This window comes from Aristolochia californica, unplaced genomic scaffold (genome assembly GCF_029961685.1).
Source record: "Aristolochia californica isolate CCGP_79_NKW_82.1479 unplaced genomic scaffold, dmAriCali1.0.hap1 SCAF_2, whole genome shotgun sequence".
NCBI lineage: Eukaryota > Viridiplantae > Streptophyta > Magnoliopsida > Piperales > Aristolochiaceae > Aristolochia > Aristolochia californica.
In genome coordinates, this window is record NW_027181881.1 from 33,446,831 (window position 1) to 33,462,962 (window position 16,132).

The 16,132-nt window shown below is 37.7% G+C and overlaps 1 protein-coding gene across 1 annotated transcript in view; it reads right to left on the reverse strand.

The window, feature by feature from the left end:
* Positions 1-16,132, reverse strand: part of LOC137956686 (uncharacterized) — a 68,434-nt gene that overhangs the window by 12,820 nt on the left and 39,482 nt on the right. Inside the window, exons 10-11 of the mRNA XM_068804273.1 lie at positions 6,803-6,960; positions 5,636-5,959 (exon numbers count right to left, since the gene is read on the reverse strand). Of these exons, the coding sequence (XP_068660374.1) occupies positions 5,636-5,959; positions 6,803-6,960 (482 nt within the window). The remainder of the gene's footprint in view (positions 1-5,635; positions 5,960-6,802; positions 6,961-16,132) is intronic.

Consider the following 16,132-nt stretch of genomic DNA (forward strand, 5'->3'; position numbering starts at 1 on the left):
TGTAGATTTTTGGAAAAACCCAAGCTCTCAGGCAGAGATCAAGGGGTGATTTTGATAGGGGATGAGTGGAGAGGGAAGAATGAGAGAGAGTGACTAGTTGAAGATTGCAGGGTTTTAGCTATTTCTAACTTAAAAAAAAAAAAAAAAAAAACTATAATGTGAATGTTGGAAATGTAGCCCAAAAAATCATAGAAAACCAGAAAGATCTTTTAGATGTATAGAGTTGATTATTTTGAGAAATTCTCCTAGTTGTCTACAGATAGATTTTTATTAGAATTTTCATCTGTAACAGTGAATAAAGGTGGCCATTGTACCAACTAGATGTGGAAAATACATTTTTCCATGTAGATTTTTGGAAAAACCCAAGCTCTCAGGCAGAGATCAAGGGGTGATTTTGATGGGGGATGAGTGGAGAGGGAAGAATGAGAGAGAGTGACTAGTTGAAGATTGCAGGGTTTTAGCTATTTCTAACTTAAAAAAAAAAAAAAAAAACTATAGTTGAGGACGTGTCCCCCTACCCAGCCTTCTCTATTTATAGATGTACATCCATAATTAGAATGAAAGAGAAATTCCTAATCTAAAGCCTAAACAAATTAAGAACTTCTAAGCTTTATCAAACTAGGAAACTATTAAGAAGTTACTAGGAAACCCAATTTCTTAATAGAAGGATAGGAAGCTCCTTTCCTCATTGAGGAAGGAGAGGTGGCACCCCCTTTCGCAAAACCTCAAAATACCTCTCCTTTTGAAAAGTAATTCCAACCTTGTCCCTTAGTCCCCTTTTCACACTTTTGGCCTTCCGTTTACATAGCATTGACTCCTCCCAAAAGAATAACCTTGTCCTCAAGGTATGAAAGAAAGAAACTAACATAGAAATTCATCTTCAAACCCCCAGGCAGCATCTTTGGTTGGAGAAATGACCTCATTGCATAAGATTTCAGTTCAGAGTCGGGTCCCATAGAAAATTGTCGCTTCTTAAGAATGGCAAGGGGCTTTGGTTGAATAGCAACATCATATGAGGGAAGAGGGAGGACATCCATTGTTAAAGCTTCGACATGCTTTTTGAGATGGGAATTTGGAAGATTGAATGGATAGATGATCCTGCAGGTAATCCAATATATAGGTGCCACCTTTTTTAAGTAATCGAAAAGGCCCATAGAATTGAGGGAAGAGCTTTGGATGATGCTAGGCCACTTTCAACTGTTGGCAGGATGGTTGAAGTTTGAGATAGACACAATCACCTACAGCAAATTCTAGCTCCCTACACTTTTTATCATGTTGACATTTCAACTATTGTTGAACTAAGAAGAGCTGATGCTTAAGAAGTTTGAGAGCCTTCCACCAAGGCTTACTGCATGCCTCAATTGGAGTGGTGCCTAGAACATAAGAAGAAATGGCAAGGGTGGTTGGCCATAAATGACCTCAAAGAGTGAAGTCTTGAGAGATGAATGATAAGAAGTGTTAGGAGTACTTGGGTTCGGGTCAAGGTAGATAATTAGTTCACTAGGTAAGCTTGTTAGCAAAAAAGCCCTGGAGATAAGTCTCTAAGTACCTATTAATTGCCTTGACCTGGCCATGAGGGGAAATAAGTTGTGCTCATCATCAAGGTGGCCCACTGTATGCAAGCGATGCATAATTTAGTTCAAACCAGATGTACTGCATGAAACCCAAGAAGCCATGCAACTATTGATTATAGTGGGCAAAGACCACTCTTGCACAGCCTGAACCTTCTCACTCTCAATTTTCACTCCACTACTCCGTATATAGCCAAGGCAGTGAACTCAAGGTGTAGCAGAAGTGCACTTTGAGATATTCACATCTAGGCAATTAGCTTGAAAATTTTGCACAATAAATTTCATGTGATCTTGGAGGGATTTGTTATGGGCCAAGATATTATCAAAGAGTACGAGAACATTGTTCCATTTGGATAAGCCCCGAACTAAAATTTTTGAATTTTGAACCAAACAGTCAAGCAACTGCTGGCTGCTGCCTGTGCACGCCTGCTGCACCCCTCACACCCCCTGCATGTGTGGCCTCTTCATGCATGCAGCACCTGCTGCTGCCCCTGCATTCACACGAGCCCTACAGCTGCTGGCAGCCAATGCCCCTGCACCCCATGCTGCTGTTGTGCCTTAGCTATTTCAGTTTTCTGAGCCGTTTGAACCTGTTGTTGCACCCGGGTGGGCTTTTTGATGACTTGGGGCTGCCATACCACCTTGAAAACACCATTTTGACGCCATCACCAGTGCTCTCTATTTTGGCTGTGCAATATACAAATTTACCGAAATCAGCTGTGTTGCGTCCATCTATGAATGTGCCGCCCATGTCGCGTTCGCCCACGTATCACATGTGCTCCTTTGGATGGCCTTCACCTTGACACGGGTGTCCTCCGATTGAGCAAGAAGGTGTAGAATATGGTGTAGAAAAGGGTAGAAGAGGAAAAAAGGATAAAGGCAAAGGGAAGGGAAGGTTATCTCATCAGATGAAGATACCTAGGTCACGGCTGAGTCTAAGCACTGGCTGCCCCTACATCTCCACCAAATTGCTCTAATCCCCTTTAATTTATAGGCAAGGTGAGAGGGCTGAATTTCAGGACATAGGTGACCTAATAAATGGGTTGGTTGAGGCGTATAATGAAGATTTCGAGGTAGGAATATGAATGGACTGACGTAAGGCAGGTGACAAGATTAGGGTTTCGGAAGTTTAAGGTTATTCGGGTGAGTTAGGGAGGTAGGAATAGAAAACCAAGATTATAGTTTTGTTGTTCAAGGAGTTAGGAAATTAATGGTATAGGTTTTGTAGGAGTTTGAAGGGAGGAAGACTAAAAGTCAGTGTATTGGGATCGAGCTTCAAGTTAAGGACTTGAGTAGGAAAACAACTAGGGTTCGAGTTTATGGGACTCTAGAGTGGACAAAACTTGGTATTCAGAGCCTAGAGAGAACTAGGTAAGTGATAGGAAACTGGTGGGTAACTTTTGAGTTAGCTAGACAGGAAGGTTACTCGAGAGAGGAGATTGCCAATCTCCAAACTAAAGCAAATTTCCCTAATTTAGACCTAAACCACTTAACACAATCAAAGACAAACAAGAACTCTTTAATAAGAATTCTTGGGCTCTAAAGAAAGAAGGAAAGGACTAATTAAGTTAGCCTAGAGCACTAGTGTAAGACTCGTGTGAAAGACTTGACTAGAGAGGCACTCCTTTAACGTGAACTCTCTTAGCGAGTTTCACTCTCTTAAGGCTAAACACTAACAAAACTAGGCTTACTTAATTCAAGACACTAAAGACATAGGACTAGGGATACTTAACTAGGATACTATACCATGAATGCTAAAATAACCTTGAGAGAACTTCGATTAATTAGTAAAGATAGTTTTCACTTAGTGAGTAACACTTGCCACACATGAACCCACTAAAACTACTAGTGTCTACTAATCTAATCTAATCTAATCTCAAACACTCTACAAGAGTAAAGCTAAAATAACGATGGGATAGAAGACCGATTTGGCTTACCTTTGCCAAGGGCAAAACCTCCTTGGGAAGATACCCTTTGATCGGGGGATGGGTGCCTAGATGACCTTTATGTCGTGGATCAAGACACCTTGGTTGGTCAAAGCTAATATTTAACCGAGGCCAAAGGGATTTGTATTCGTAAAAGATGATTACAAGGCATGTGGAACACTCTATTTAAGAGGAGCTAATTCTACAATTCTTCCTATGTGGAACTAAGAGCTAAGCGTGCTTTTGCTTGGACAAGTTCTCCCAATTTTTCTTTGGCTGAGTTGGAGCCACTTTGAGAGCCTCTTGGACAATTCTGCCCCTGCTTAGCTGGCGCCTCCTTCCAAAGTGTCAAAAAGAATGAAATGTCAAGTTGCTCCTTCTCCCATTCTTGGAATGAAATATGAACAATTTGAAGAACTTGAAGAAGAATTTGGAAATGAGCTTTCAAAAAGTAAAGCCCAGAAGATCTAGTTGTATTGCAGAGAAAGCAACTTCTCAGGAATATAAAATTCAGATATTTTATATTTATATTAAGCCAATAAATGCAAGGAGTTAATTTCTTGCCCAAAAAGGTATTTTGGTCATTTGTCCTTAGTTGGCATATGGACATCAATGACATTTGTAAGGGAATAGAAGGTTGTTGGGTTCAATACCCTAATCTAAAACCTCTCCCACACTTCAGTTACGAATTTTAAATGAACATTGTTGCTTTTTCCTCTTCAATCACAATTCCTTTTGAATTTAGTTGGAATGACAAATCTTAGGACAGAATTACAGCAATTCTTTCTTTGTCAGAGTCTAGTTGAAGTGCAAAATGGCTGAATTTCTATTTTTCCTACAGATTTGAAGTGCAAACTTGGTCTTTAGGATTTATTTTAGTTCCACATTGGTGTCAGAGGGCATGGAAAGATTCTTGGAGAATCCAAAACTGCAAAGAAGCAATGTAAACCTCCATTGGAAGCTTAGAAACCTTAGACAGCAAGGTAAGTGGTACAGTAACTGAGTTTCAGGGCTTCAAAAAGGAAAAAAGGAGGATATAAACGATCCCAATTCAGCTTGGAGAAGAACCAGAAGGTAAGGCTCCAATGGCTATAAACCAGTCAAGCCCCCATGAGGTTCACACTAAAGTTTAGGAAGTAGAGTTTCTGACTGCTCAATATGCTGTCATTTAAGATGTTCAACGAAATTCCAAAACTCTTAACATAGGAGTTGGATAATGGATTGAAGTTTGAGATTCCACAATTCAAGGGAAATAAGTATTTTACTTGAGGTGCTTGTAGATTGGCTAAGCACTGTAGATGAAGTATTTGAGTTCAAAGGTGTTCCAAAGGATAAAAAAGTGCCTTACTTGCACTAAGACTGAAGAGATGAGCTCTAGCTTGGTGTGACAGATTGAAGGTGTGAAAACTAGATAAAAAGGGAAAATTTTGAGGTTTGGAAGTGAAGAAGCAAAAGGTGCAAAAGAAATTTCTTTCTATGGACTACAAACAAAACCTTTTTTCTCCAATTTCAAGAGCTAAGGCAAGGCAACAAGAGGGTAGAAGAATAAACAAATGATTTTATACACTCTTAGCCAGAAATACTTTAAAGGAGGCTAGGGATACCACAGTCTAATAATGCATCACTTAGTTTCTGAACAAGTGAAACTATAAGGGGTAACTCTACGAGTTACAAGTTATTTCTGGTTTTATGATCTTATGCAGCTAGGACTAGATTTAGTAACTGCAACTTAGAATCTGTTTACTAGAATAGGAAATTTCACAAAGAAGTTTCTTATATTGAGTTTGTAAGCCTATAAAAATGCTTCGTATGTAACAGAAATAATCTTTAATTTACTGACCAAGTTCTAGTTTTTGTTCTCAGTTCAATAAAGTTATCCTTTTCCTTTATTTTGTTTGTTATTTTCTAATAGTTACAAAATCCTATTCTGTGCTTCAAGTTTGACCAATCAAACTTTAACTCATATTGTGGTTTTTAGATGCATTCCAAAATCTAGGTTACCCCATACTCTACATAGGTCTTTTCAATTTCCTATTCCATGAACTTGGCAATCCATTGAACATATTAATGCTGACAAACAAGAAAATAACATAAAACATTTGCCCAGCTTACACGCAAAATGGAAATAATTATACACACCCAAAATATATCTGTCAGAAAAATTTCCAAAGGTTTGATACTCCGAACCAAGACAATGTAACGAAGATCAAATTTCTTCCCTTTGAACAAAGCAGGATGATCAATATACTTCTGGCATATCTTTGGACCAGTTTCCATATGTCTGATAATAGCAGATAATTCTCCAGTAACAGTTGTATCAATTGTCCGTGCCATATTCCATGGTTTCAAAATCCACAAATTGTTGAGACCATCCCTTTTTCGCACACAATAATCTCCAATAATATGTGACAACTGTGTTTCTAGGTTATAAGTAGGCTGAAGCCACTCAGGAGATCCTTGAGCCTACATAAAGAAAGCAATGGAGATTATTGGGTAGTTTCCTTCAAAACAAAAATATGATAAACCAATATTCAAGGAAAGCAGAATTAAAAGCATTCCTCAGACAGGAAGTGAAAGCAGCCCTAGGCATATCAAGTTAAGGATCTGTACTATTGAACAGCTAAGGACTCGTGTAGGTAACAAGATAATATAATTATTCATTCATCTATCCTTCTAATCATCCTTCAAGAACATTATAATCATACAACAATTTGGTAAAGTATGTCCATGCATATGGAGTTTGATATGTTTAGGAGTCTTAAGAAGTTTTGTCCTAAACAGTTTAGAGAGATTCCTTCAGGATAAAGTGACAGAACCAAAACAAACATCTTTGGAGGATATTACCTTAGTAGCCTTTTTTACCTGTCAAGTGATACACTGGTAATTATAGTGCAGAGTTAAGTTTTGAGATCAGAAGTTTTAAAGGTGGGCATTTAAGTCAAACATGAGGGTTTCATAGATGACATCCAGGGCATTTTTATACATGTTAATTAAAGAACTGGGTAATGAGTATTTGAGGAAGAGGGGTCCTGCTTAGACCCTTACACAATTCTGTATTTGACACCAAACAATAGTTGTCCTCCTCTTTATTTTCACAATACCTAAATAGACACATACTTTTAAATGAAAGTATGCTTTCAGCCATTTCACAGATTTATTTTATATAACAACCATTCATGGAGAATGAGTGGAGCTCATTCGAGAAAATAATCAACTGTACAATGCCAAATTGTCAATTTTTCAAGTTAACACATACATGTAACCTGATAAAGTTTACAGAGGAGCTAAGCGGAGAAAGTTCCTAACCTCATGAATTGTCTCAGCCAAATGGTGCTTCATAACCAGGCAAGCTTCAAAAGGAAATTGATTTATATATTGGTGGTCCTTTAATCCAATAGCTTTTTTAACTTCTGCATCCACTTGCATACCAGTCCATATGATATCTGCCTCTTTTGGATCCGATGCTGTAAAGAGGATGTGATAAAGAAAAATAGATAATGTCAAGATTAGGAATCTAGTCAAATGGGATAGCTTCTAGAAGTATAAATTAAGAAGAAAAAATACCAGAATATAGAAGAAAACAAAATAAAAAGGAGAAAAAACAATGGAAAATGTAGCAGGAGAATCCAGATTCACTACATCAAACAGTGTCGTTTCTCTTGGGGTCATATTTCAGTTCTGTTACCGACAAGAAGGACGTTTGAAGAAGAGAAGGAGAAAAGAGAAGAAGAATATGAAGAGAGAGAGGAGAGAGGTGCCTTAGAAGCAGCACCTCCTTAGGAGTCAAAAATCAACCCCTTCTATTTTAATGACTTTCAAGTAAAAAATGTTAAAGATGACAAAAATTGTCCCTCTAGGACTCCTTTACATAAAAAGCAAACTAAATCAGCAAATAAGTAAAATAAAACAGATCCAATGACACCCCATCACTTAAAAAAAACTATATAACCTAGAGGAGCTGCAAGTAACATGTAAAAAAACCAAAATACCCCTGAACTCTAACACTCTCCCTCATGTTGAACCATAAATATCATGAAAGCTCATCTTATTACAAAATATTAAAAACTCATGTTTTCCTAGGGGTTTTGTAAAGATACCACCACTAAGCTGAGCAGCTGATATCACATATAGAGTAACATTTTTTCCTAGGGGTTTTGTAAAGATATCACTAAGCTGATCAGCTGATTTCACATATAGAGTAACAATTTTACCATTGACCACGTCATCCCAACTAAAGTGGCAATCCACCACAATATATTTTCTCCTCTCATGAAATGCAGGCTTGTTTGCTATAAAGATACTGGCCTTAATTATCAAATCCCATTACCATAGGCACTAGAACTTCAATACCCAACTCCACTAGCGTAGATTTAACCCACATAACCTTCTTTGCTGCATAGGCTATAGCTCTATACTCTCCTTTTGCATTGTATCAAGTAAGAACCGTCCACTTCTTGCTCTTGCAACCCAGAAATATGTTGTATCCCTAGGTATGCTTCTATCAAGCTTCCACCTGGCATAATCAGCATATGAATGCCCCTTTACTTCAATGTGCCCAAGGGACTTCTAGAGAAGCCCCAGACTTGTAGCTCCTTTTAGATAGCTCAACAACCTTTGTGCACCCAAGAAATGAAACCTTATAGGATTTCCCGTAAAACCAACTTACCATGCCAACTACAAAGCAAATGTTGCATCTAGTCACCGAGGCATAGAGAAGTTTATCGACTAATCTCCGATATTATGTCTTATCTCTCATCAACGGACTCTGATCATCATGTAAGTATGGATTGACACCTCCATAGGGATATTAACTGGTTTTGCTCCTATTAGCCCACACTTCTATAGAAAATTCATAATATATTTCCTTTGGGACAACACCACTCCATCCTTTCCTTGAGCCATTTCTAGACCAAAAAATACCTCAACTATCCGAAATCGTTTGTTTGAAAGTGTTGTTTCATGTAATGCATCACTTCCTCAACAAGCACTTTCTCACTTTCCAAGGGGATGATGTCATCCACATAAACAATCAATACTACAACTCTTTTTTTTTTTTTTTTTTGAAGAAGAATATATACTACAACTCTAGAATGACATCAAAGAACAAACAATAAATATTCACGATGACTGTGAGAGAAGCCGAAAGCAATGACCACTAGACTGAACTTCTCAAACCACTCTTGTGCTTTGGTATATCCCATATATTGTCTTATGTAATTTGCACATTCAGCCAGTCTATATTACAAACCCACTTTCCCAGCCCTTGACTCAAACTCTGGACTTGGCCACAAAGACAACCTTAAGAGGACTCGGCCATGCTATGGAAGTTGGCTAGACAAGTAGAGGAAGGAGAAGACAAGATTGTCCCTGCATGGGACCAAAAAGAATTTAGTATAATCAATTATCAGAAGTTTATTTCAGCAAGTCTCTTTAATTAATTAAGCAAACAAACTCGAAATGAGAGGTGAGCATCGAGACGAGAGAAGAAGACCCCGATCAAGATATTCCCCCGATCCCGAAGGCCGCCGTCAGTGCCCTTCTCGTTAGTCTTGGAGATGAAGCCCAACGTCGTCGCGAGATATTTCTTTCCAGTTCGATGTCGATAATCGACACGATGAAGGAAATCACGATAATTTTCAATTTTCAATTTTTGGACTTGTATATAGGAGATTTAATGTATACATGTATGAGGGGTAGAGAGGACTTTTCCTCTCAACTCAAGTGATAAGAAGTGTTAAAATACAAGTTCAGGGGTATTTTGGTCATTTCTTAGATTTTCAATATTACATTTTTCTCTTATTGTATGACTATTATTAGATAGAGAATATATTATTTTATCTCTAGTTAAATTTTCATTCAATTTAGACATGTATTTTAGGAGATATGTAATTTTGAGTATTGAAGGGCATTTTTGTCCTATTGTAAAATTTCACTTAAACCCTGATTATAAAGAAGCAGGAAGGGCCTTTCTGGCTTGGATTCCAACGCACCAAAGCTGCCTCTCTTCCAGAAATTCATTTTCTCTTCTATTTTCTCCCCAAATCACCTATTTTTCATGGTATCAGAGCAGTAACGCACGTCTCGGGCAAATTTCTTTGGTTTTTGTGGATCTTCTCTCCATTTTTAGCAATCTCCATGAAATTTTTCCCCATATTTCTGGACTGGTAGGGTAAAATTTTCCTTTTTTTTCCTTTTTCTGCCTATCTTAGCCTATTGGCTAATGATTACTGCTTCTATTTGACTGAATGTTGGGATTTAGAAGTGTTTAATGATCCCAATTTGAGAAAATTTCTCAAATCTGCCTGCGTCGTCAACCTAGTGTTTGCATCATCATCCATATAGCCTACGCCATCTTGATTTCTTACAATTAGATCATTCTTTCATTGATTTATGGTCTCAATTGCTGGAATTGATCACTATTGGTTCTAAATTGAATGAATTGGGTACTGCATTGCCCTAATTGAATTCGGTGTGGGGCTCACTTGACTACGCAAATATTGAAATTTGGGGAAAATGCTTCCCTTTGGTTAATTGACGACCTAGTGTACTGAATTGTGGTGTTTGGTGATATTTAATGGCTGGTTCCAGCACACGGGTTGCTGTCCTAAGAACTACTAAGAGCTCAGATGTGAAATTCTCTCAGTCTATTCAGATAACTACGATCCAATTGAATGGATCGAATTATGTAAAGTGGTCTAGATCAGTTTTGATGTATTTGAGGGCCAAAAGAATGGCAAAATATATAAATTATGATCCCCCGGTACCAGTTACTGAAGATTGGGTTGCAAAAGATAATTTAATAATGACCTGGTTGGTCAATAGTATGAAATCCAGATTTAGTGATCAGATTTAGAGTTGCAATACTGCTAAGGCAATGTGGACTACATTGGCTTCCATTTTGTCTCAAGAAAGTAATTTATTAAGGATCTATAGGAGATTAGTACATTCATCCTTTTACTAAAAATATTGAAGACATCCGTAAGAAAGAAAATCAGACTCAAGTAACCCATTTTTTGGATGATTTGGGTCATGAGTATGATGCTATTAGAGCCCAATTGTTGGTTAATGAGGATGTAACCACTCTTAAGCAAGCTTTTAATAGAGTTCTTCGAGTTGAAGGTGCAGTTGTAAATAAGAATGAGTCAGGTGGAGCCCTCTCAGAAGCAGCTGCTCTTACCTTCAATCTTCTACTGGTAAGCCCAACGGTCAGTTTCATGGTGGTAGTAATAGAGGTAGAGGTCGTTCTTACACAACCCATGGTCATGGCCAAAATGATCGGGGAGATCGAAAATGTGTTTATTGTGGTAAGACTAATCATATTTCTGAGAAATGCTGGGACAAATTTGGTAAACCTACCTGGGCCAATTCTATAGTCACAAATAAGGACGCCTCCTCACACACTGGATTGTATGAAGAAATTTAGCAGTTATTACAACGACTAGGTCAACTGACTGCTGCATTAACTGCTTCTCAGACTATCGAGACTCCTCCTTCTACAGCGAGTGCCACAATGGCTAGTACAGGTATGAATGCACTAAATGTGTCTCATTCCCCCTCTTGGATCATTGATTCAGGAGCTTCTACATACATGTCAGGTATGCCCTCTCTATTTCAGTCCATTAGTCCATCTCACTCATATCATCGAGTTACTTTAGCTGATGGATCCACCTATCCCATTCAGGGGGAGAGTATAGTTTACACTACTCCACAAATATCCTTAGATTCTATTTTATTTGTACCAAAGTTTTTAGTTAATCTCTTGTCTGTGAGTCATATAACTAAATCTTTAAACTATTTAGTAATCTTTTATCCTACTTCTTGTGTTTTCCAGGACTTGCAGACGAAGAGAACGATTGGTTCAGGACATGAGATGGGAGAGCTCTACATGCTAGATGATGTATCCATTTCTCAAGCTATAGATCTCACTTCTACAGATTCTTCTTACTTGTGACATTTGCGCTTGGGACATCCTCACCAGCTAAGTTGCGTCAGTCTTTTCCTTCTCTACCAGTTGATATTTCATTTGATTGCGAATCCTGTCAGTTGGGAAAGCATCGTTGCTCCAGTTTCCCAGTTAGTGCTAGTCATATCACCAAGTTGTTTGAATTAGTCCACTCTGATGTATGGGGTCCATGTCGGGTTCCTAGCCCATTTGGGTGTAAGTATTTTGTGTCGTTCATTGATGATTTCAGTAGTCACTTGGGTGTATCTCCTACGGGAGAAGTTCAAAGTATTTGATGTATTCCTCAATTTTTTTAATAAAATAAAAAATCAATTTGGTGTATGTGTTCATCTACTTCATACTGACAATGATTTGGAATATTTTAACCATAAATTTTTAGTATTTTGTGATTCTCATGGTATTACCCATCAAACATCATGCCCTGATACACCACAACAAAATGGGGTAGTTGAACGTAAAAATAGACATCTCCTTGAGATTACAAGGACACTATTATTGCATATGAATGTTCCTAAATCTTTTTGGGGAGAGATGCAGTTTTAACTTTGTGCTACTTGGTTAATCGTATGCCCTCAACTGTTTTGAGAGGTCAAGTTCCACTTCAGATTTTAAAACCCATTTGTAAATTGTTTGGTGTGGTTCCTCATATTTTTGGATGTACCTGTTTTATTCATATGCTTGGAACTTCGGTCGATAAGTTGTCACCTCGATCTGTCAAATGTATTTTTTTGGGATATTCTCGCCAACAAAAAGGGTACAAATGTTATGATCCTGTTCGACGGAAAACATGTGTCAGCCGATGTGACCTTTTTTGAACATACTCCATATTTTTCATCATCTATTGAGCTTCCTGTATCACCTGAATCTCCTTAAGACTGTCTTGTTCCTATTGCAGTTTTGGATGTACCAGCGTCATCGAGTTCTTCATTGCCTCTTCGTGTTTATAGCTATCGCTCTCATACTCCTGCAGTGCCTCCAGCAGTTACCTCTGGAGCTCTCTTCGCATGATCCACCAGCTTCCTCATTGCCTACAAATCCTGTTGTCTTTGATTTGGATCTGCCTATTCATCTACGAAAAAGGTAAACGGTCTTTTACTTCTCATCCGATATCCAAATATGTGTCACTTGATTTTTTGTCCCCATCCTTCAAGTCCTTTGCTATGTCATTGTCTACTTCCCATATACCTCATTCAGTGCAGAAAGCCTTGTGCTCTCCAGAATGGAAACAAGCTATGAATGATGAGATGAGTGCTTTGGTGTCTCGGGGAACATTGAATCTATGTGATCCACCTGCAGGAGTAGCTATTATGGGGTGTCATTGGGTTTATACTATCAAATATAATGTTGATGGCTCTATTGAACGGTACAAAGCTCGGCTGGTAGCGAAAGGGTATACGCAGACTTTTGGAGTTGATGTCTTTGAGACATTCTCTCTTGTGGCCTGACTTACTTTGGTACGTATCTTAATATATGTGGCTATTAATAAGGGTTGGCCTCTCTTTCACGACTTAAACAGAGTCCACGGGCCTGGTTTGAAAAGTTTAGTGATGTGGTACTACAATTTGGGTTCTATAGGAGTCATTGTGATCATTCTATGTTCCTACTTAAAAGAAAGACTAGTATGGTGGTTTTGGTTGTCTATGTAGATGGCATTGCGTTATATGGTGATGATCTTGATGGTATTACCGAAGTTAAACATTATCTGGCCACACATTTTCCAACAAAGGATTTGGGCTCTCTCAAGTACTTCCTTGGCATTGAAGTCGCTCGTAGCAAGCGAGGTATTGTTCTTTCTCAGATAAAATATATATTGGATATGTTACAGGAGTATGGTTTATTAGGTGCTAAACATATAGACACCCCCATGGAAGTTAATCATAATATACATGACACCTAGGGTCCTATACTCAAGGATAAAACTCAATATCGACAGTTAGTAGGTAAACTGATCTATGCTACAGTTACCAGGCCGGATATTTCATTTGTTGTGGGAGTTGTGAGCCACTTCATGGAAAATCCTCAAAAAGTCCATTTAGAAGCTGCTCAGAGGATTTTGAAGTACTTGAAGGGTGCACCTGAAAAAGGTCTTCTGTATACTCATAATGGAAAAATTGATGTGCTTGGGTATTTTGATGCGGATTATGCTGGGTATAAGATGGATAGACGTTCTACATCAAGCTATTGTTGTTTTGTTGGAGGCAACCGGATAAGTTGGAAAAGTAAGAAACAGACAGTTGTGGCTAGGTCCAATGCAGAGGCCGAGTATCGAGCAATGGCTCATACAGTTAGTGAGCTTATGTGGATTAAGTTTGTGCTTCTTGAGTTTGGTTTATGTTACCTAACCCTATGGTTATGAATTGCGATAACCAGGCAACCATTTTTATTGTCAGCAACCTTGTATTCCATGAGAGAACGAAACATAAGAGGTTGACTGCCACTTCATTAGAGATGTAGTTATGCAGGAGAAGATGGTAACTCCTTATATAAAGTCTTCAGACCAACTAGGAGATATAATTACCAAGCCTTTGGGGAGACGTGAACATGTATCCTTTAGTGACAAGCTGGGATTGTTTGATATCTACTCCCCAGCTTGAGGGGGAGTGTTAAAATACAAGTTCATGGGTATTTTGGTCATTTCTTAGATTTTCAATATTATTTCTCTTATAGTATGGCTATTAGATAGAGAATGTCTTATTTTATCTCTAGTTAAATTTTCATTCAATTTAGACATGTATTTTAGGAGATATGTAATTTTAAGTATTGAGGGGCATGTTTGTCCTATTGTACAATTTCACTTAAACCCTGATTATAAAGAAGCAGGAAGGGCCTTTATGGCTCAGATTTCAAGGTAGCAAAGCTGCCTCTCTTCTAGAAATCCATTTTCTCTTCTATTTTCTCCTCAAATCACCTATTTTTCAAGAAGGATTAGGGGTCTCGAGCTTTTCCCCTAACCCAAAGCTTACGTTCTTCTTCAAAATCATCTCCTCTTCTCCCCATCTCTCTCTCAACTCTCTTCTTCTCAATATTTCAAACTAGGCATATACATAAAGGACCTAAGACATGGGCAACATAAATGGAGCACAAACTAGACGCAAGTCCGTAGACATTCTCCTCTAATACCATGTTAAGATTGACCCCAGTTCTATCCTAGAATGACTAGCCACTTAAGTGGCTTATTGTTCAACCACATAAGCCAACAAGTTTTCTTAACACTGGTATTCTTCTCCCTCTTTTTTTTTTTTTTTTTTGAATAATGATATATAAACTATTATTATTTTTCATTTTAAAAAATAGTTTATACATCATTATTCAAAAAAAAAGAAGTTTTCTTAACACTTATCTATATAGGACTATACCCACTAACACTCCCCCTCACATCCAAGCTTACATATGTTGATTGAGACGTGGATAAGCACAAACTGAGCCCAACAAGCAGACTTCTTGCTCCAAATGTCGTGTTAAAATTGAGCCCAATTTGATCTCAAAATGACTAGCCATTTGGAAGGCTTATTGTTAAAATTTATAAACAAACAAATTTTTATAACACTTATCTATGTGGGCTACTCCCACTAACAGAAACTCTAGAAGTGATTTATTCCTATTCCAAATAGTGGCTTGAATATTTTGTATGCATTTTCAACTAAATCACCACAAATTTTAGGACCATCCAAAAGAAATAAATCTATGTAGAGTAGTGTTGTTTCAGCTACTGCTGAAATCCTTTCCTAGAATAAGTTTAGTAATAATTGGTTTTATTAAATTTCTAGGAAAGAGAAATACTTCACTAACTTGTTGTATTTTGAGTACATAAGCCTCTATTTATAATAGAGGAAACATGTATAATCCAATTACACATAAATTTCCCTTATCCCAGTTACACCCAAAAGTTAAACACTAAAACATGAGTCCTAAAACAATTAAACAACTGAACATAAATAGAAGACTAATATAACTAAAACACATTTAACTGAGACTCTTCTGTGAGACCTCCTCCTCAGAGACTTCTGTAAGACTCCACCATATTAATTCTGGCTCTGTGAGACTTCTTATTGTGAGAGTAATGTAAAACTCTTCCATATTTGCTCTTCAATACTCCCCCTCAAGCGGGAGTTTATAACTTCAGTTTGCAATGAAAAGGATTTTTGGTTTTCAATCTTCTTTTGCTGATAAAATTTTTCAACTTCTGTGCTCCCTTTTCTTGAATATTTTGCTCACATAAAATTACCACAACATGTGGAACAAAATACCTCTTTATTGTACTTATTCTACTTCTCCACCCTCAAGATGGGGATAAAAAGAACATAGAAACCAAGCTTGGACAAAACACAATATGGGAGAAGAAAATCACTATAGTCGTACGATAAAGCTCCGTACACCAGTTAAAACGATCATAGTCTAAAACACACTCTGCTCAACTTTAAAACGGGAAAAAATGCCCAACTTTAGGGCTTAACAAAAAGACTACTCACTTTTTAAGGGTAGCTCAAATACAAATCACCTTTTGGGTGAAGATTTAAATACTTGACTCGAGCAGGATGTTGGGCACACTCCTATACTTTTTAGGTAGTGGTTAGTCTTGCTCTGAAGTGATAAAAACACCAGATCATAAACTGAAGAAATACTAGAGGAAAATAATTTTAATCGGAAGGAGGCGACTATGCAACACTCATACT